Source organism: Patagioenas fasciata, chromosome 18, assembly GCF_037038585.1.
Source record: "Patagioenas fasciata isolate bPatFas1 chromosome 18, bPatFas1.hap1, whole genome shotgun sequence".
Lineage (NCBI taxonomy): Eukaryota > Metazoa > Chordata > Aves > Columbiformes > Columbidae > Patagioenas > Patagioenas fasciata.
In genome coordinates this window covers 12,403,695-12,425,230 of record NC_092537.1, presented here as the reverse complement: position 1 = coordinate 12,425,230, position 21,536 = coordinate 12,403,695, and the positions used below count along the sequence as shown (strand labels likewise).

At 43.3% G+C, this 21,536-nt stretch overlaps 1 protein-coding gene and 2 long non-coding RNA genes across 17 annotated transcripts in view; 2 read left to right on the top strand and 1 right to left on the bottom strand.

Annotated features, from left to right (window-relative positions):
• Positions 1-21,536, top strand: part of LOC136109524 (uncharacterized) — a 190,910-nt gene that overhangs the window by 113,104 nt on the left and 56,270 nt on the right. The gene's annotated exons all lie outside the window — the stretch shown is intronic.
• On the bottom strand, positions 286-18,886 carry LOC136109515 (myosin heavy chain, skeletal muscle, adult-like). The gene is made up of 40 exons (XM_065852244.2): positions 18,764-18,886; positions 18,509-18,546; positions 17,722-17,964; positions 17,490-17,633; positions 17,241-17,397; positions 15,951-15,978; positions 15,739-15,853; positions 15,561-15,653; positions 15,374-15,437; positions 15,193-15,291; positions 14,984-15,087; positions 14,765-14,903; positions 13,933-14,051; positions 13,686-13,835; positions 13,174-13,344; positions 12,363-12,672; positions 12,132-12,205; positions 11,350-11,437; positions 11,138-11,255; positions 10,842-10,965; positions 10,620-10,756; positions 10,272-10,527; positions 7,226-7,468; positions 6,922-7,098; positions 6,691-6,836; positions 6,511-6,601; positions 6,034-6,423; positions 5,738-5,864; positions 5,452-5,570; positions 4,675-4,871; positions 4,192-4,375; positions 3,940-4,105; positions 3,643-3,767; positions 3,142-3,450; positions 2,838-3,041; positions 2,425-2,550; positions 2,158-2,328; positions 1,967-2,071; positions 1,728-1,823; positions 286-597 (listed from the first exon to the last, which is right to left on the bottom strand). Exons 3-40 carry the CDS (start codon positions 17,926-17,928, stop codon positions 442-444), a joined length of 5,829 nt encoding a protein of 1,942 aa, XP_065708316.1. The 5' UTR covers positions 17,929-17,964; positions 18,509-18,546; positions 18,764-18,886; the 3' UTR covers positions 286-441.
• Positions 10,964-19,469, top strand: LOC139829302 (uncharacterized). The gene is made up of 2 exons (XR_011741767.1): positions 10,964-11,673; positions 13,670-19,469. It is a non-coding gene; the product is annotated as an uncharacterized lncRNA (long non-coding RNA).

The following is a 21,536-nucleotide window of genomic DNA, read 5'->3' as shown; positions in this document are numbered from 1 at the left end:
GTTTGTGACTGCCAGGATTACAAACAAAAGCAGGGAAAGGAAGAAGGGAAGTGATCACCCTCTCTTCCCTCTCAGATGGGAAGTAATCTGTGCTGAAAATAGGAAAAGGAGCCCAGACTGGACTATCAGTAGTCTCCACAGAAATGTCCAGCCTCTGAGTTTACAGGTCCTCAATTCAGAGGTTGCATTAGCTTCACCCTTTCCCCAGCCAGAAAAAGAAAGAAAACTTGTGCTACAATGCAATACCCCACGCTTGATCAAAAAAAGAAAAAAAAAAAAAAGGCTGCACTGATCGTAGTGTGTATGCAAAGGAATCTACAATCTTTATTCTCTAGACATTGAGACACTGAGGTGGGTACAAAGACTAATTTACAGAAGAAAGTGACCAAGAGCTTCACATTTTGTGCATCCCTCAGGTCACTTTTTTGCCTCATGACATCTTCACTCTTCCTCTTCTATCTTCTTGCCATGAAAATCCCGGCTCTTCGCTCGGAGCTTGTTGACCTGCGACTCTGCAATGTCAGCCCGCTCCTCGGCTTCCTCCAGCTCGTGCTGGATCTTGCGGAACTTGGAGAGGTTGACATTGGACAGTTCCTCCTGTGCGGAGAGAGGGAGTCAGTGGTGAGGAGCCCAGGGCAGGGCTTTCACTTCTCCCATGCCTTGGCCTTGCAAGGCTGTAGCTGTTCTATTGGGGAAAGCACAGACCTTCTATCCTTCACCCACCAGTGCTGACCCAGAAGCTTTACAGAGACCTCCCCATCCTCCCTTGTTTAGAATACTACATCCAAACTAAAACAGCATTTGAAAGGTTATCCCAGTTCTGCCCTACGGAGGATGGACAGCACAGCAGTCTCACTTTTAAGCTGTTGAGAAAAAGCTGTTTGGGCTTCAGCTTGTTACTCATTACACTCAAAATTTAAAGCTAAAAAAAAGCAGCAACACCAAGAAAGTACATGTATACAGCCCAAAGGTGAGTTTTTAGGGTGTTCTTATTGAGGAAATACCTGACCACTCTTGCCACTCCCCACTAAGTGGGCAGACCTTCTCCTTCTTTCTCCATGACTGTTACGAGAGCACTGTCAGGTAACTGCCCATCTCCATCTTCCATAGCCATTCAAGATCCCCCACAATCCACCCTTCTCTTCCAGTAACTGTATCATCATTTTGTCTTATGAAGGACGTTGCCTTGCAGAATAAATTGAAACTTATTTCCAGTTCAGCAGATGAGCTAAGCATCTCTGTCTCTTGTTCTGGCTCAGTGTCCTAGCTCTGCACTCTCTGATGTAAACTGAAGAACTCAGAGGAGATCAGCCAGTTTTAACCTATCTATGTCTGCTCACAAGCCATTCACTCACCATAGGACAGCAAAACCTGTCTGTAATGGGCTAAGCAGGAAGAGACTTGACTCAAAAATTTATCAGCTAAGAGGCAGTTTGTGACCTGGATGTATCAGTGTGTCCTCCTATATAAAAAACGTGGCAGGATATCTTGGTTTATCCCTGACAGGAACATGGCCAAAATAATGCGGTGTCAATCATACTCTCAGGATTATGTTCCTAGAGTTGTTAATTTTCTCATGGTGACCACAACTTTCACGCTTTACAAGGAGGAATTTCTTGTAGGCACACACTAAACTGTTCCCAGATAACTGACTTTTCTTTCTCTGCACTTATTTTGCCCATATGACTCAGAAAGTTATGTTTGTTACCACTACAAACAATACTCACAGCCTCCTCAGCTTGTCTCTTGTAGGATTTCACCTTCATTTGCAGTTTGTCCACCAGATCCTGGAGCCTGAGAATATTCTTACGGTCTTCCTCAGACTAAGGCAGATAACAAAAATGAGAGTGAATGAATTCTTGGTTTCCTGTCACACAAAGTTAACAATTCCCCTTGGGGAGAGCATGTGCAAAATTTGACTTGCAGTGAGAAGATTCTGTCAGTCCAAAGAGACCTCCTGCCTTACCTGGTAGGTCAGCTCCTTCACCCTCCTCTCGTACTTGCGCACACCCTTCACGGCTTCAGCGCTGCGCTTCTGCTCAGCATCAACCTCCCCTTCCAGCTCCCGCACCTGCAAGGACAAGCCCATCTTTGCAGCTTCCCTGATGGCTGCTTATGTGACATGTTCAGTCATGTACAAAGAGCAGCCCTACGCACTCTGGCCTCCAGCTTCTGGATTTGCTTCTTGCCTCCCTTCAGGGCCAACTGCTCAGCCTCGTCCAGACGGTGCTGCAGGTCCTTCACCGTCTGGTCCAGGTTCTTCTTCATCCTCTCCAGGTGGGCGCTGGTGTCCTGCTCCTTCTTCAGCTCTTCTGCCATCATGGCTGCCTGAGGAGAGCAAAGGGTCAAGTCCATTTGGGGGCTGGACACAGTTTGAAGGAGAATTATATCCAGCATCAGCAACGAAAAGAGCCCCCAACTCACATCTGTGATGGCCTTCTTGGCCTTCTCTTCAGCATTGCGGGCTTCCTGGATTGTATCCTCCATTTCACTCTGAATTTGGGTAATGTCTGTTTCCAATTTCTTCTTGGTGTTAATCAAGCTGGTGTTCTGTGCAAAGAGAGTTCAAGACCTATGTTCTGAGGCCTGCAATACCAAACCTGCAGCATGAGCCAAGTCTTTACCCTTAAAGCTTGCAATTCAAACTCTGGAAGTCTCTTTAAAATGGTTGCTTACAAACTGAGTGTGGGCTCAGGTGATAGGCGCTGAGCACACCTTTCCTTCTGGACAGCAGAAAAGAGGCAATTCTAGACCACTACCCTGCTCAATCCACTGTTATGCAGCTGCCCTCTGTGCTTGTTGTGTCAACACAGCTGCTTTTGGCACCACATCCTTACCTGGCTATGTAGGAGCTGCACACGTTCAGTGGCATCCAGAAGCTCCTGCTCAGCCAGTTTCCTCGAACGTTCAGTCTGCTCCAGAGCTGCCCGTAGCTCCTCAATTTCAGCCTGCAACAGGTTTGCCCTGCGCTCCACCATGGCCACCTGCTCCTTCAGGTCCTCCTGTGTCCTCAGAGCATCATCCAAGTGTATCTGGGTATCCTGAGAAAGAGACAGGAGAAATTGCAAGGTGGCAGTGTGTGCTTGGGTACCAAAACTGTCAGAGATGTCTCCTCTCTTTCAGCAGCTTTGCTGAACAAACCTTGAGCACTCCCTGTGTGTTTCTCAGGTTCTTTTGTGCCTCTGCAGCCACGCGGTTGGCATGGCTCAGCTGGATCTCCATTTCATTCAGGTCTCCCTCCATCTTCTTCTTCAGCCTCAGGGCTTCATTCCTGCTCCTGATCTCAGCATCCAGGCTGCTCTGCAAGGACTCCACAATTCTGAGGTGGTTTCTCTTCATCTGGTCAATCTCCTCATCTTTCTCTGCTATCTTCCTGTCAATCTCTGACTTCACTTGGTTGAGCTCAAGCTGGAGGCGCAGGATCTTCCCCTCTTCATGTTCCAGGGAGGCCTGGGCAATTGGACACAAGCATTTGTAACATCAATAAAGCTACTGCTTGCTATATGTGTAATTGCAGCATATTTCAGGAAATCTCAGTTGGCTGTGCCCCACCACTTGAATAGAGGCACAACAAGCAGGTTTTAGCCCTATTTCCCCATTGCTCCTATTTTTATGCAGATACCAGTGATTATTGGCGTGTACCTCAGCTTCCTCCAGAGCAGCCTGGATTTCAGATTTCTCCTGCTCAATCTGCTTCTTGACTTTCTCCAGCTCGTGAATCGCCTTTCCTCCCTCTGCAATCTGCTCCGTGAGGTCGGAAATCTCCTCTGTGGGAACAAACACCAATGGAATGGTCAGGCACAGAGCACAATGGGAAGGGCCCTGTCACACCAAGGTGACAGACATCCCTGCCCACCTGCAGGCACAGACCCATGTGGAGGGGTGCGTAGTGCTGGACAGGGAGAAAGCCCTGCCAGGAGCAGAGGGCCAGGCACTTACGCTGCAAATTCTTGTTCTCCCGCTTCAGCGTTTCCAGGTGGTCCAAGGACTCCTCATACGCATTCTTCATCTTAAAGAGCTCCGTGCTGAGAGAGCGAGACTCCTTCTGGGAGGCTTCCAGCTCAGCCTGTGTCTCCTCGTACTTCTGCTTCCATTCTGCCAGGATCTAAAGAGAAACCACATATGAGTTTGGATGTGGCCATCAGGAGGGGAGGCTCTGCCCAGAAACCCCAGGTCTGGAGCCTAAAAGACCTTGTCAAAGTTCTTCTGCTTCTTATCCAGAGCTGCGCATGCAGCATTTGATCGCTCCACATCAATCATCAGGTCCTCCACTTCATTCTGCAGCCTCTGCTTTGTCTTTTCCAGGGAGGCACATTTGGCATTCACAGCCTCAACGTGTTCCTCTGCCTCCTGCAGGCGCTGTGCCAGCTTCTTCCTGGCAGGAGATCAGCACAGCTCCAGGTTAGAGCTTAAGGGTCTACCACATCTGTGTCCTGACACCTTCTGAGTATCTGACCTGTCCTAGCTGGTCTAGCTCAAGGGCTCCATTTGTGCTTCCAATCTCTTTTTCCACAGCATGCCTTTCCTCCCCATCCCTCCCTTTCTCCCCTTTACAGCAAAGATCGTCTATTCTTGCCTTGGTCCCACCACTGTCCTAACCCAAACTTAGAGACTCCAATTTCCCTTGAGAGCCTCAGTCTTCTCCAGCCATTCAATATCCCACTTCCCACGTACTTGGCCTCCTCCAGCTCCTCCGTGCGCTGAATAGCGTCAGTCTCGTATTTGGTTCTCCACTGGGCCACTTCGCTGTTGGCCTTGGACAGCGCACGCTGCAGCTCCCCCTTGGCTTCCTGCTCCTCCTCATATTGTTCCCGGAGCAAGTCACAGTCGTGGCGAGCAGACTGCAGGGCGTGGGCCAGGGCGTTCTTGGCCTGGGGAGAACATGGGATTGGGACAATGAGTTGCCTATGTGATAACAGAATGTTAAGTTAGGGAAAGTTGTTGTAAACTCTCTGAATCTGACATTTTAAGTCAGCCCAAGGAAAAAAGGGACACTGATTCCATGTTCTGAGAATCTCCTCATCACTTCATTCATCAGAATCTAGAATGTTACTTGAGGAGAGAACAAGGGTAAACTCTAAACGATAACTATAATACAAAGCTGGGAATTGTTGGATCTTTTTAAATATGTTCTAAAATTTCAGCTTCCTTTATGGAAAAGTATAATGAGAAACATAGATTTTTAGATATACCACAACCTCTTCTATATGCCAATTTAATCAGAATAAAGACCTAAAGTAGTACTTCCGTGTCTCAGTAGCCATGTTGGAGGTGATGCCCTCCTCAACTTTTCTTCCCACATTACAGAGTGAGATGTGTCTATCTAGTTTGAGCACTTCCAAATTAAAATTACATGGCTCACATTTCTGATTTTGCGTGAGAGTAGGAAACATCATGAAAGGCAATGGAATCTGAATCCAAAGTAAAACCCCCTAGAGGAAATATCTGTACCTTTATTTCTTCCTCTAAATGTCTTTTTAGTTCCTCAATCTGTTGAGTAAATGCCTGTTTCCCTCTGGATAGCTGTGATATCAAAGCATCCTTTTCTTCCACCTGGCGTGAATATTCACCTGAGAAAGACAGATCATAATTTAAAAAATAATACTAAACCAAACTGTCCTTATAGCACTGTATAGTAGCTTACAGAGTGTAGAGCAGTTGAGTAAAACAACACTTTTTTTCTTCTCATCATTGCCTAGATGTCGTCCCATTCCACAGGGGCACAGGGGTGTGTTACCTGCTTCTGTCTGCAGACGAGCTCTTTGAGCATTGAGGTCATTGATCATGCGCTGATGTTCCTCATCTTTTGTCTTAATCTCACTGAGCTGGTCTTCCAGAGTGCGACACATCTTCTCCAGGTTTGCCTACACGTCAAATACATGCAAGGAAAGGGGATTGTCAATAAATTCCTGCATGTTGTTGTCATGATGAAAAACAATGCAACAATGTGAAATAGCAAAACGTAATCAGAAGGTTCAAAATAATTTATCAGGTCATGTATCATAGAGCAGTAACCTGCCAGAAACTCTGTACCTTGGCTTTGGAGACAGACTCCATGTTACTGGCCAAGTCGTCAATCTCCATCTTCAGCTCACTCTTCTCCTTCTCCAGCTTCTGCTTCACTCGCTGCAGGTTGTCGATCTGCTCCCCAAGCTCAGCTGTGCTGTCCGCGTGCTTCTTGCGCAGGGCGGCAGCCGTGGCTTCGTGCTGCAGCGTGGCCTCTTCCAGGTCGCGACGCATCTTCTGAAATTCTGCCTCACGCTTCTTGTTCATATCGATTTGAGCTGCCGTAGCCCCTCCTGCTTCTTCCAGGCGCTCGCTGATCTCCTCCAGCTCCCTGGAGAGGTCAGCCCGATGCTTCTCGGCTTTTGCCCGAGAGGTTCGCTCGGCCTCAATTTCCTCCTCCAGTTCCTCAATACGGGCCTGTGGAACATTAGGGACCCTTCAGACCTGGGCCTCCTCTTACCTGACCTGAGACTGGGAGAGGGAGGGGAAGGAACAGAGACTTGCCTGCAGTTCCTTGATCTTCTTCTGTAACTGGATGCCCATTGCTTGCTCATCCTCGATCTTGCTCTGGATCTGACTGATTTCAAAGTCTTTCCTGTGGGAAAAATCAAACCATGTTAGAGATCAGGAAAAAAAGACAAGCACAACCAGCCCAGCACTCAGATGCCCCACAGCCACACTTACTTCTTCAGTTTCTCATCCAGCTGCTGCTTATCATTTTCCAAGTCCATTATGCTGTCTTGGGCCAGTTTCAGGTCTCCTTCCAGTTTCCTCTTAGCTCTCTCAAGGTCCATGCGCAGCTTCTTCTCTTGCTCCAGGGACCCTTCCAGCTAAAAAGAACAAGACCCTCAGCTCTCGACCAGTCAGGTCTAACTCCATACCTGTCCTGTTCTTGCTGGATGGCCATGTGCTCACATCATCCACTTGCTGCTCCAGCTTAGTCTTGGCTTTGGTCAGTGTATTGACTTTGTCCTCTTCTGCCTGCAGGTCATCCAGTGTCTGCTGATGGGCCTCTTGGAGGGCTTTCTTCTCTTTTGTCAGCTTTACAATGGTCTCGTCCAGGGCTGCCATCTCCTCTGTCAGGTTTTTCACCTTCGGGAAGAAGGGAGCAAGGGCAGATTTAAAAAAAAAGAAAAAAAAAGGTTAAAAAAGTTTAAAACTTTACACTGTATAAAAGCCAGAGGTCTTTTCTGGGAGAGTGACAGGTTCTGCCTCTTACCTTGTTTTCAGTGGCATGTTTTTCCTTCTCAACCTTGGCCAGTGTTAACTCAAGGTCATCAATATCTTTCTTCAGCTCTGAACATTCATCCTCCAGTTTCCTCTTCTTGGCTGTCAGCTCAGCATTAATTTCTTCCTCATCCTCAGCCCTCTCAGTCACCTCTTTAACTTTAGCTTCCAGCTGGATTTTGGTTTTGATGAGCTGGTCACATCTTTCCTCAGCATCAGCCAAAGCATCCGCTTCCTGGTAGGGAGACACAGAGTATCTTGGTTTATTTTCTGAATTTTTCAGGCAAGCGTGTTTTAAACTCTGCCCTGAATTTAGCTTCTCCTCAAAGAACTTTATTATCTTTTCTTTTTTTTTTTAATGGTATACATTATACATCTTCTCAGTTGGAAACAATATCAGTTCCTAAGGTTTTTTCTCTCTCCTAAGAATCTTTCATATATGTGGTAGGAGTGATAATTTCTCATTTACCCAGAGGAGAAAGCTCTCAGAGACATTTCTATTCACAAAAACAGTATTCAGTACCTTTCCTTTCGCAACTGAATCCTTACGAACTAATTCTTGTGTTGGGAGTAAAGGTTTTGGTAGTCTCAACAATAATCTAATACAAAAATGTTGTCTCTCTAACTGTACCGAGTCTGCCACTTGTGCAAGTGGCATCTTACCCTTGTAAATCAACTATCTGCGTGTCATCCTTTCTGTGTTTGGAGTGGCATATGCTGGTTTCAGCTGATTACCACATCATATTACTCTTTGGTAGGCTTTCGGTATAATGATTTTTTATTGTCCTAAATGAATTTCAAAGTTAAATATCTTATAAGAAAGTCCAATGGAATGTTTATTTTTTCTCCATATACTAGGCAAAATAGGTATCACAGGGCTGACATTTTCTATGTGAACGTTTAAATAACTGGGTAATTAAGGACAGGGCTCCATTTTTAGTTGATAATTTAAGTAATTTAATGAGTGGGTTAAGATGACTTTGTAAAGTAACATTTAAATATCAAATACTTCTGTAAATATTTTTAAGTAGTACTGTATTTTGTGAAATGGTCTGTGCCTACAATGTTCATAGGACTGTGGTGGTAAAATTATTAATATTTAAGATCGAGAAGTCTGGCTAAGAAGATATCCTTACCAAAAGAATATTCCTTTCAACTAAACGCTACCAGTCCATGATTGTTTCCAACTCCCTGCTTCTCAGCTAAGGTGACACTGGGTGTGCCACTCCTATAAGCTCCACCAAGAGCCAGTCTCTCCATATTGTCATGTTATTTACTGTTTGATTCCTTAGAATTGTTGCAGTTAGCAAGCTACTTAAGTAGAATATCTCTCCCAAGGAAGAATACCTAGCTCTGTTAACATTGAAAAGAGTGTTTTTCCTCCTTTCTTTTTTTCTGATACACTATACAGAACCATAGAATAACAGAATCATCTAGGTTGGAAGAGACCCTCAAGATCATTGAGTCTAACCATAACCTAAGTCTGGCACTAAACCATGTCCTTAAGAATTTGATCTGTATGTCTTTTAAATCCCTCCAGCGATGGTGATTCCACCACTGCCCTGGGCAGCCTGTTCCAATGCCCAACAGTCCTTTCTGTGAAGAAATGTTTCCTAATATCCAACCTCAACCTTCCCTGGTGCAACTTGAGGCCATTTTCTCCTATCATATCACTTGGTACTTGGGAGCAGAAACCAACACCCTCCATGCTACAGCCTCCTTTCAGGCAGTTCAGAGATCAGAAGGTCTCCCCTCAGCTCCTGTTCTCCAACTGAACCCCCCAGGTCCCTCAGCTGCCCCCATCACACTTGTGCTTCAGCCCCTCACCAGCTCTGTTCCCTTCTCTCAACTCACTCCAGCACCTCAAGGGCTTTCTTGTCTTGAGGGGTCCAAAACAGAATCCAGGATTTGAGGTTTGACCTCATCAGTGCCCAGTACAGCAGATGGTAAATGCCCTAGTCCTGCTGGTCACACCAGTGTTGGTACCAGCCAGGATGCTGGTGGTCTTTTTGGCCACCTGGGCATGCCCTGGCTCATGTTCACCTGCTGTCAGCCAACACCCCCAAGTCCTTTTCTGCCAGGCATCTTTCTGGCCACTCTTCCATGAGCCTGAGCTGTGCCTCTGCAATCAATTGGCAGAGAACAGAGGAGCTGTATGAAGGTTCTCTTACTGTATTTACAGTTAATAGAGCTTCTGTCAGACCTGTTCTAAATTGTGCCCCCCAGACTGGGGACCTCAAAACAAGTACACTTTGGAAAGAAAGAATACTCCTTTCCACTTAAAGCTATTAGTAAACATAAACTCTTAGCCAGAACCCTCAATCCTAAATATTAGTAATTTTACCCCCACAGGATGTGTCTTGTAGTGAAACTACCATAGTGTGCATGGCAGAAAATCCAGATTAAAGATGCAAAAAACTACAGTGTTCAAAAGAAACAAAAACCTCTGCTTCATTATAGATTTATGACCTCAATTCATACAAGTCTAGAGCATACCGAGCTCTCTTGTGTAATCAACACAGACGGAAGAAGAACTCTGTCAGATGGTGTGACTTTTTCTCAGAAAGAGAAACACTGTGTCTATATATACTTAGACTAAGCAGAAATTTGAAGCTGTATTTCCCAATTAGTGAGTGAATGATTAACCACTAGTTATTAAACAAAGAGTGGATGGCTTTTCCTGTACCTGAATTCACAAGTACCACTTTCAACTTTGGCTTGCATTTACACTCCAAAATGAATTCATTGTTCTGCATCCTGGTGAGATGGAGATATCCCCTGAAGGACTCACCTGCTCAGAGGCAAGACTCTGCTCTGGGTATCTCATGTTGAGTAACTATATATGCCTTCTTCTTCAGAAGGCAAGAGCACTGACTCCCATTCAGAGCTCCATGCCTCCTTGTAGTGGCTGTCAGAGTGCTCACTAGAGCACTGCCAGACACTTGTTTCCTCAACTTTACATACATATGATTGATAATTCACCAAATATCTGACTTTTGGTCTTCTATAGTCTGACCTTCTGATGGCAATAAACTCACCGCCTGCACTTGAAGCTGCAAATCATTTTTCTCCTGCAGCAGTTTCACCATTTTCTCCTCCAACTCCTTCCTCTTTGCCTCAGACTTTGCAAGCTCTTCCTTGGTTTTCTCAAACTCTTGTTTCATGTTGGCCATCTCCTTCTCAGATTCTGCACTCTTCAGCAAGGGCTTGATCTTGAAGAACAACTTCATCCAGGGCCAATGCTTTACATTCATGAATGCACGGATGTTGTACTGGATGCAGAAGATGGACTCCCTGAAGCATAATTCAAATGTACATTGAATATTGTCAGTTTGAGAGACGTCAACACTTTCCCCCAAGTACAGTGACATTAACTGAAGATGTACCTTCTCTGCACCATTCTCTGGTACTCCACTCTCATCAGGAAGCCCCTGCACCTGGCCTGTGTGCGGGTGATGAGCTGTGCCAGCTTCTCATCCCTCATCTCCTCCAGGAGTCCCAGCAGCCCAGCTTTGAAGAACACCTTGAGAAAGGGAATGTTGCAGCACATCATTGTCAGGTAGAGCAAAGCACAAGCACACAGGGATGAGACAAGGGGGGGTTTGTACCTTGGTGTGGCCAAATTTGTACTGGGTGTGGTCCACATCGATTGACCCAAGAAGCTTCTCAGAAGCCTTCTTGCTATCAATGAACTGTCCTTCTGGGATGGCACTGGCATTAAGCACCTTGTACCTGTGAAAAGAGAAAGAGGGGGATGAGATTATTTTTCCCCAGCCAACATGCTCAAACTACTGAACACTGCCAGCTCATATACAGCTGTTGTTGAAAAGAGTCCAGCTTGAATGAACCTACATGAGTGAACCAGCATTACTTTTAATGACACAGAGAACTGCAGTGCCCTTACCTCTGTTTAAAGTCAGCATAGAGGACTCTGCTGGGGAAACCTTTCCTGCAGATTCTGATGCCTTCCAGCACGCCGTTACAGCGCAGCTGGTGAAGTACCAGTTCATGCTCCATGGCACCTACCAATTCAGAGCATAAATGAATACCACGGTTTGCAGTGCAAAGGGAAACAGCTTTATCAAAGGAAGTTCTTTTTCTGCTTGAGCACCTTACCAGGTGTTTTTGTTTCATTTGGGATGATGCAACGGACAAAATGGGGGTGAGTGCTCCGTAGATTGGTCATCAGCTTGTTTAAGTTCTCCTAGAGGGACCAGGGAGTAATGTGAGTTTTCTACCTCCAGTGACTGATGCATCAAACCTGTGGTAAGGACTTTATGATTCTCAAAATAAGCTGGGTTTCGGAATACTGAGGTAAAGCCACATTAACCAAATATTTCTACTATTTGTAGGTGCTGAACACTATTTTTAAAGACTGAAATACTTCTAGGTTGCTATTGGGCCAATGGAAACTAATAACAATTCACACTTTCACACAAAGTAAGTAACTTACAGGTTTTTCATGTTTTGCTTTCTAATGTCAATGTACTTAAGTTGAAGAAAGTGTTGAGGTTTTTTTCAAATAAGATACATATCTCCTTGGAGAATGTTTATAAGGAGACTCTCAATTCCTCAAGATATCAACCTCAGAGAAATGCAGGAATGCTAAAATTATAGGGCTTGTCTGACCCAAAGACATAAAAAGATCTCATTAATATCCTCTCCAAACAAAAAATAATTTTTGAAAAAAGGCATTAGATTTCCATGATCATGGAAGACTGTATGCTTAGTGTTGAACAGGACATGTTAGCAATATCAAAATTTATCCTGGAAAACATGATGTGGAATTTTCAAGAATTTTACTACTGTCACAACAAAGCAAAATAACCTTTCCAAAATTAATATTAGTTGTCCCCATTTCTTAATATTACAAAGAGATAACAAACACTGTACTGTACCCGGAAAAGAGCTGAAACAGTCTGGAAAGAAGAACCCTTCTTCTTGCCACCCTTTTTGCCACCACCACCAGCCTCTGCAAATGGAAGAACACCAAAACAAAAGTATTAAAATATGGATGTTACATATTGGACACTACAGAATAAAAACCAACTTTAAATGTTTAGTATTTACTGCTTTAATTATGTGTCAACATTGTCACATACTGAAAATACAGTTTTCACAGAGCTAACCTGCATCTGCTCCACCATAGTTTGCAAAGAGTAAGGCCAGTGTCTTCACAGATGATTTCTGGTACAACCCAATGACAGTTTCATTCAGGGGGTCCTTGTTCTTCTCCAGCCAACCAGAGATGTTGTAGTCCACCGTGCCAGCGTAGTGCACCAGGGAGAAGTGAGCCTCAGCCTTGCCTTTGGCAGGTTTGGGCTTCTGGAAGTTGCTGGACTTGCCCAGATGTTGGTCATAGAGCTTGTTCTTGAAAGAGGTGTCAGTTGCCTTGGGGAACATGCACTCCTCTTCCAGGATGGAGAAGATGCCCATGGGCTGGAAGACATTACAGCAGACCAAAGGGAGAAACAGATGAGAAAGGAGAGACATCACTTGGTTGGAACATTGCTGGAGTCAGAAGAGAAAGCTGTTCCCATGCACTTCATGGTAATAAGTCAGAGAAAATAGACTAAGGATCAACTTTTTTCAGTGTTGCTATTTCATTTGAACTTATGTAAATGCCTTTGCTGACAAAAAGATTGCAAGTACAACGATGCAAAATACTATCCAAGAGGACAGATAGAGATATAAATCTTCTTTACCGATAGGCACCCAGAGAACATAATCTTTTATGCAACTGCATTTTATAATCTGGAAATGAATGCTCTCACCAAAACTCCTAGTATCAGAGTATGATCTCCAAAAACACTTCCACCCGGTTGCCACTTTTGACAGCATGTATTTGAAAAAGCCAGAATATTCTCACATGCTTTTTATGTATGCCTCTTGGCAAGTATGGAAGGTCCAACAAATATAACACTTGAACAAGAAGGATACCTTCTCAATGAGCTCAATGCAGGCAGCCAGGTCCATCCCAAAATCTATGAATGTCCATTCAATTCCCTCCTTCTTGTACTCCTCCTGCTCCAGCACGAACATGTGGTGGTTGAAGAACTGTTGCAGTTTCTCGTTGGTGAAGTTGATGCACAGCTGCTCAAAGCTGTTGAACTGTCAGATATAAAAAGACATGCAACACTCAGCAATAACAGCAAGGGGTTTTCTTGTACAATCCTAATTCATCATGGTTGATACTTGAAATGTAAGGCCTCTTCCTGTGTAGTTTTGCTTTGCTATCTCTCTAGGATAGGCTTTGTATTTAGAAAAGAGAGACTGTTTCAAATTCTCTGTAATTAGGAGATTAGTTTTCTATTATTATTATTTTTTTCAGGATTTAAAAATATTATTCCAAAAGCCCTGCAAATAAGTGTAGGAACATTAAAAATGTGTCTTAATATTTCCTTTACTCTCTATTGTCCTTTTATGAAAACACTAGAAAAGTGCTTCCTTACATCAAAGATCTCAAAGCCAGCAATGTCCAGGACACCAATGAAGTACTGTCTGGGCTGCTTGGTATCCAGCTGTTGGTTGATACGAACCACCATCCACAAGAACATCTTCTCATAGACAGCTTTTGCCAGAGCACCTACTGAATTGTTCACCTAAAGCAAGGAGAAAGGTTATGAGGTTGCTGTAAACAGCAGAGGAGAATCAGCAGGAACCAACAAAGCATGTTCCAGGTGACTACATCTTTCCTACCTGCTGCACGGTTTGACCCTTGGTCACATATTCATTCCCAACCTTGACTCGGGGGTAGCAGAGGGCCTTGAGCAGGTCTGCTGAGTTCAGACCCATCAGGTAGGCAGCCTTGTCAGCAACTGAACACCAGAAAAGATCAAGAGAGGAATAAATATTGGACAATTCCTAAAACTTTGGTTTTGTAGGACTGTCTCAAAAGTAACAGCAGCACTGAGAGTTGCTGAAAAATGTCCAAGTCAAATCTACAAAGCTATTTTCTCTTGTCTTCAGGATTCAGAGTTTGCAACACATTCTGAGCTTCAGTTTCTACAAAATATTCAAGAGAACTCATTGCTTTCAATCCCTTTTCAGTCAAGAGTATGGGACTCCACATTTCCTAGTTGTACAGGAAGAGGATTCATCACTTAGAGAGCTGGAGGCATGGATTGTACTGCCCGCTGTGACAGAAACTAACCAAATAAACATCTCACTTCAGAGTTCCTCCCAAGAGGTCAGGGTGAACAGGAACACAGTCTCCCATCCTGTTAGGGCTGAACTCTTCACTGCTCTACAATACAGCAGAGATTGCAACATGTATTCCAACAAAAGTATAACTAAGAGTGTTACATGACTTGCCATCCATGCCTTCTGACTTTGGGCAGTGTACCATCTTAGTAACTATTTACGGAGTAAAGTTACATGTATCATTAGATCAGTTACATGTCTCAACTGTAATCTAGCAATTGAACAAATATTTTCTTAGTTTGCACATCCAAAGCCTGAAATCTGCCTAAGTCCTTCTTTTGGTGACAAAGAAAATAACTTTTGGACAATTTGCTGAATCTGTTGGTACCTTCTGTGCCATCAGGCTCTGCCTGCTCCTCTCGTTGTTTCTGCTTGAACTTCAGATTCCCGTAGTGCATGACGGCCCCTGTCAGCTTGTAGATGGCAGTCTTTTCGTCAGCAGTGAAGCCCAGGATATCAATTGCACTCTGGCAAAAGAAACAGTAAAGTAAATGAATATGTAAAAGGGCTCCTAACAACCACATGACCTGTTTGGTAAATTGCTTACATCTGTAGCCATCAGTTCCTCCTGGTCATCAATGCTGGGAACAGTGATTTCACCTTGACTCACAAAGTGAAAATCATAAGGGTTGGTGGTGATGAGGAGCATGTCTGAAAGCAATAAAAGGGAAAAAACAAGCTCACTTTAGCTTTTCAGGTGACACAATGAGCTCTTGCCCAGTGATATTCCTTCAGGAAACTTAGTGATCTTCCTACCAATTAGCTCTGGCTTCTTGTTGGAGGTGATCTGATAAAATATATGGTAGCTTCTTTCCGCCTTGAGCTGGAAAGTGACTCTGGACTTCTCCAGCAGATCTGGCAAGGACAGTAGGACAGAGTTAGCACAAGAACTGGGGAGGATTAGAAGGAATGGGACCAGGCCAGGAGAGTCTCTTACAAGTTTCAATGTCTGCAGAAGCCAGTTTGCCTGTAGCTCCAAAGTGGATTCTGATGAATTTGCCCTGTTAAGGGGGAAAATGTTTTCAGCCTGATCGCATTTCATTGCTATCCCCTTATGTGAGAATACCAGTAGCCCATCATTGCTGTTATAATGAGGAGGGATTTTGTCTAAAGCAACAACTTACAAAGCGTGAGGAGTTGTCATTCCTCACGGTCTTGGCGTTTCCAAAGGCCTCCAGGAGTGGGTTGGCGCTGATGATTTGATCCTCAAGCGTTCCCTGCAGGATGATAATTACTCAATTACAATGTTTAGTTGACATGGTAATTATATGTCAAGCACACAGTCTGTTCTTCCTGACTCACCTGCATTTTGCCTGACTGCTGCTCCTCCTTCTTCTTCTCCCCACTGGCTGCAATTGTTGCAAAGTACTGGATGACACGCTTTGTGTTCACAGTCTTCCCTGCGCCGGATTCTCCGCTGTCAAAGCAAAGAGAGAAGCAGAGAGCGTGTGGTCAGGCAGGAGATCCCCTGGCACCGGGCAGCCCCGCGGGGACCCAGCAGGGAGTGTACGTACGTGATCAGGATCGACTGGTTCTCGCGATCTGTGAAAAGACAGAGATAAGAAAGTTTTTCCCAGTGCTCATGAATAACAAAGAACTCAAAAACTAGGAAAAAAATATGAACTGAAGCTTTCAGAGCATGCCGGGACTGAAGACAGTGAAAAGCCCTGAGAATTCTTAGTGGGTATTTGATGCTTCCAGCAGTTTTTCAGGTATTATCAACTGGATCAGTAAAGACATCAGAGCAGCTTTTGTAGCATTATGCCTTTCAATATATTGTCTTCTCAACAGGCTACTTATTTCTTCTTTATTAGTCTTAACTATTATGCAATGAAAATATTGAGGTTGGGTACAAAACATAAATACTTCTTAAGTTAAAATTTTCCTGAGTAAGCTTACAGAAATTTGGAGGTATCAAGAACAACAGAATATCTGAGCAACTTCTCTCACTGTTTTTATCTCTTTTTTTTTTTTAATCGCTATATGTACAGAAATTATGTATTCCTGAGATCATACATAGGCAAGGTAAATATTTCATTTTTGTATTATGCATCTATTTTCCAGCTTGTAATCAAAGAACAGGAAAAGATCTAAAATCTTGCACATCTTTGATTTCAGTGGCCAACATAGGGAAGAGAAAATATGAGGTGGAAGAAAGTGGAGAAAGGAGAAAGGACTGTTTTAAAGACATTCACTTTCAATACTAAAACCTTTATTTTTTCCATGGATGTTTTCTGAGGTTTACTTTTACCTTATGGTCATACACAGATCATTATAGGCAGTATGTACTTCAGACCATGCGGTCACCTTTTCCATCATGAATGCCATTTTTATAATAATCAAAGAAATTATGTTCCTGTTCAATGCAAACATACCCTGTTTTACTTGTTAGCAGTGACACTTGCAAATTTGAATTGAATGTACAGACATCATTTAAAGGGTATATGTAATATAATTCTACTCTTCAGCCACCAACTGAGACTAGTTTAGTGATTAAGGTACATCAGTCTATGCACATATGTAAGATCACATTAGTCAGGAAAGTCTACACCAGAAATAGGTCTCTTCTTTACAGTGAATTTACTCCTTCTATATTATTTTCATTAGGTTCAGGCCTTTATTGATTCTAGTGTGGTAACAGACACTCAGTTCACACAGACCATTACAGTCAAGTACATTAATCTTCCATTCCATACATACAATATTTTAACTGTTGCACACACAATATTTCCAGAGAATACCCTGCATTTCCCCCTGCAGATAACTCATTATAAGAGTAGTTCAAAGAAAATCAAGCAACTCACCATTTAACATGAACTGATAGGCGTTGTCAGAGATGGAGAAGATGTGTGGAGGAGCCTCCTGGCGCTTCTTGCCTCTGTAGGCCAACACCACCTCCGGGTTGTACACCGGCAGCCACTTGTAGGGGTTGACGGTGACGCAGAAGAGACCCGAGTAGGTCTGCGAGGAAAGGACACAGCACGTTGCCTTCCCCTGAGCCTGGCAGAGCAGTTCTCCCCGCTCCCCAAAGGAAGACTGCTGCTGGTGCTTACGTAGATCATCCAGGCTGCATAACGCTCTTTGAGGTTGTACAGCACAGCGGGTTCGTGGAGGTGGGTCATCATGGCCATGTCCTCGATTTTATCGTACTTGGGAGGGTTCATGGAAAAGACTTGATCATCCTTGACGGTCAGAGTCTGTACATAGAAACAGAAGATCCATGTATATCAGCTAAAATCTCAGAGTGGGAATCAAATGCAGATCTGAAGCTTGCATTTTCCTCACCTCTCCAGCTTCGGTCTTGACGGTGACCTTCCCTGATTCCCTGCTCTGGATTGTCCCTTTCACAAAGGATTCCTTAGGATGCACCACAAAGACGGATGACTTGGCATCAAAAGGCTTGTTCTGGGCCTCGATTCTCTCCTTTTCTGACTTTCGGAGGTAAGGAGCTGCCTCCCCAAAAACAGCCATCTCAGAGTCTGAAGAGGCCATGTCTGCACTTTATTGAAAGCACGTCAGCAGAGGGATCTGGTGGGGAAAAAAGGTTGTTCATCACTGAGAACAAGAATATAATCTATGTAAATGAGAAAACTCATTTAGCTAGTAAATAGCTAGATAGTCTTCCAGAAGCAACCACTGAAATCCACTTTGATTTTAACTTAAAGCTACCTTAACTTCCACTCATGGCTGAGACTCAGTCTTCTAAAGCACTTGGCCTTGTAACCATAAATAAAATATCTTCTGTATATTAATTACAGTTTGGCAACTCACCTTGATGAATTCTGTCTAGATTTGAGGTCTTTACCTAAACGAATCTACACACAGATAAAATTATTCTGTTCAGGTCCTTAATTATGAGTGATGAATCTTTGAGTACTTTCTTGTTAAAAGTATTAACTTGTGTGTTAAAAAATGGAAAATTACTTCACTTTTTAGATCTTCCTTATTTTCAACAGTCCAGCCTAAGCAAAAGCCTGCAGAATTCTAGGAGAATTTATGAAGAGAACTCATGCAGTGGTATCAAAGTCCAGTCTTACACTGTAGTCTAGGAGTGCAATATTCAGAGTGTTACCTTTGGAGAAAGGCTTCTGTCCTGGGAACTGGTCAACCCTGTAAAATAAGAACGGCAGTTGTTTCCTATTGCTGCATGGAATTCCAGAGGCAAATTATAGACTGAAGATACAGACATGCATTGAAATTATATTGAATATTTTTATTCACATGGGCACTTGCTCATGGAAATAGCTGCCAGAGGCAAGAGAAATAGAATGGAATATTGCAAGAGCATTGTCCTCTTTCTTCAAGCTCACAAAATGCATGCACTTACCTCGAATCCTTCTGTGGAGACAGGCCAGCGTTGTCCCTGGGAGATTTTATAGTGTCTCGTCTGCAGATGCTGCAGATGCTCCCCCTTTCTTCGGTCAAAACATTTCTGGCAAACCTTCTTTGGCAAAACATTGTCTGGCAAACTAAGGACATAATTGTCATTTGATTTGAATGATATAATTAGAACATTTTATATATCTTACTAACTGTGTGAATACATCTATAAATAATTTGTCAAGAGTGTTAAGGAGAGAATCTAGACTACTCAAGGCACTTAGAGAACTTGGATGCAGGGACTTATGGTTCCTATTGCTGCCTTTCTCAGTGATTTGCTGCTTGACCCATGGTAGTTTGCTTGGTATGTTTATGTCACAACTTCTCAATCATGCAATGAGGTTGATAACATATATGATGCTTCAGAAACATGCATTGAGAGGAAGAAGAAAAATATGTCAAAAACCAGCAAATAATTGTTGTTAAGAGTCAATTTTCAGTGATATTTTCTAAAAAGTAAAAATTCAAGATGTATTACAGCTGAGTTTTCTGTACATAGGACACTCCCAATAACTGGGTGGGTATGAAATACAGTGAGTTGGAAACCTGAACCCAAGTAATGGGAGACTCTATGTTGAAATGGAGCTCTTGAATAGCTTCCTGAACTGACTTTTGAGGTATCAAATTAAAATATATACTTGTGTATGCATAGATTTTTTTTGCATATTTTATTTAAAAAGTGATGCCCCAAGAAACTCTGCTTTCTCACTGATCAGACTCCTATACTTCTTACTTGTATTTGATATATCCTTGTTCCTATAATTGGCTGCATAAATGACCAGTTCCCTCTGTCAAATCTGAAGCTCCATAGGCTCCCATGGCCCCTCCTATCCACAACTCCCCAAATGCTCATGCCTTACCCGGCTATGCCTGTACACAAAATCACATATATCACCTCAGTATACACTTCCAGATACCATGTATTCTGATCAAACCTCAGTCTAGCACTGCTGTACCATCAAAAATATTAAATGTTTACACATTTACAGTCCCAGAAAAATCTAACAATACAGTACTGGTACAAGAGCATTAGAGGTTGCAGGCAGTCTTGTATAATGCTGATGGTATGGGAAAATGAGATTTTCTGGTAGCCCAGGACACTAACTGATCTAGTTTTATGAAAAGGTGTAATCACAAACTTCTTCAGATCCTCCAGATTAAATACATTATTCTGGTCACTTGCATTTCAGTTGTTAAAACACCTCAGTGAATAACAGATAGAAGAGGTTAGAAAAACAATGTCTGGAGTCTAGTGTAATATACAGCATTGGATGATGCCTTGTGCTGTAGGAGTCCTTTCCAAGAGTGCTCTGGCACTGCAGCACCCACGTTTTGAGCCCCAGACTGGAATCCAAACCCAGAGCTCATCCTTGAGCTCACTACAGACAAGTTATACAGACAGTCAAGTATCTCAGAAAGCTAATCTTCTGACATGGGATAGGAAAAAGAACTGCCTATTACCAAAGGACAGTGTGGTAATTTTCAGTTCTTTTCTAGTGAAATATAGTAATGTGGAGGACATTTAATATCTGATTTGAACACACAACCTTCACAAAATAATTCTTCAGAAGGGTTTACAGATATATAAAGGGTGAGTGTCACGAGGATGGAGCCAGGCTCTTCTCGGTGACAACCAATCATAGGACAAGGGGGAATGGGTTCACACTGGAACACAAAAGGTTCCACTTAAATATGAGAAGAAACTTCTTCCCAGTGAGGGTGACAGACACTGGAACAGGCTGCCCAGGGAGGTTGTGGAGTCTCCCACTCTGGAGGCATTCAAGACCTACCTGGACACCTTCCTGTGTAACCTCATCTGGGTGTTCCTGCTCTGGTGGGGGGATTGGACTGGATGAGCTTTCGAGGTCCCTTCCAATCTCTGACATTCTGTGATTCTGTGAATAGGGGCCTACGGAACTTCCCTATATGTTTAGCTGCCAGTCACATGTCCTTTGAGAAAGGCAAAGCAGTCAGTTATTGAGAATATATACTGAAAACAGCATTGTTTTCCTTTTTGGTTGAACAGCAGACTTGTATCAAACAGATCGCACTCGAGGTGGAAACTGTAAAGCTGAACTCCTTCAGCTTTTGCCATCCAGCACCAAAGTCCTGTCTTAACATTGCTCCATGCTCATGCTGTTCAGGGAATTCAGATCCCTCACGTTTCCTGCTTCAGACCCTTCACCAAGTCTCTCCTCATTTCTTAACAGCTGTCCTCTCAGGTCAGTAACACCAACTGCAGTTAAGAGAGTACTACCGGATTGCTAAAGCAATGAATGTAATTCTAATAGGAGACCACAACTACTGCATGCAGAAAGGACAAATGTTATTTTGGGTTGTAGTACCAAAACTATATTTGTGGACACTGTCAGTGAATGCTTCATGAAACCACTAGTTAGGATGTGAAGGAAAAGCCGTGTTGATTTACCTGGTTTGAATACAGCTGGGGACATAGATGAAAATTAAGCTGTTTAAGAATTGATCTGTGGCCATACATGTAATATAACATCCTTGGATGAGTTTAAATAGCCCCAGGAATCCAATATGATTGTGTTTATAAAACACATAGAAATAAGGAATCAAAGGGAAGCAGTTTTAGTAGACTGAAGACCACTTAATGATACCAACATAGAGGTCCAGGGCAAAGGTATGCTAATTATCAGAAAAGAACTGATAAAATGCAACAGTCATTTCATCATAGAAACCAATCAGGTTGGTTA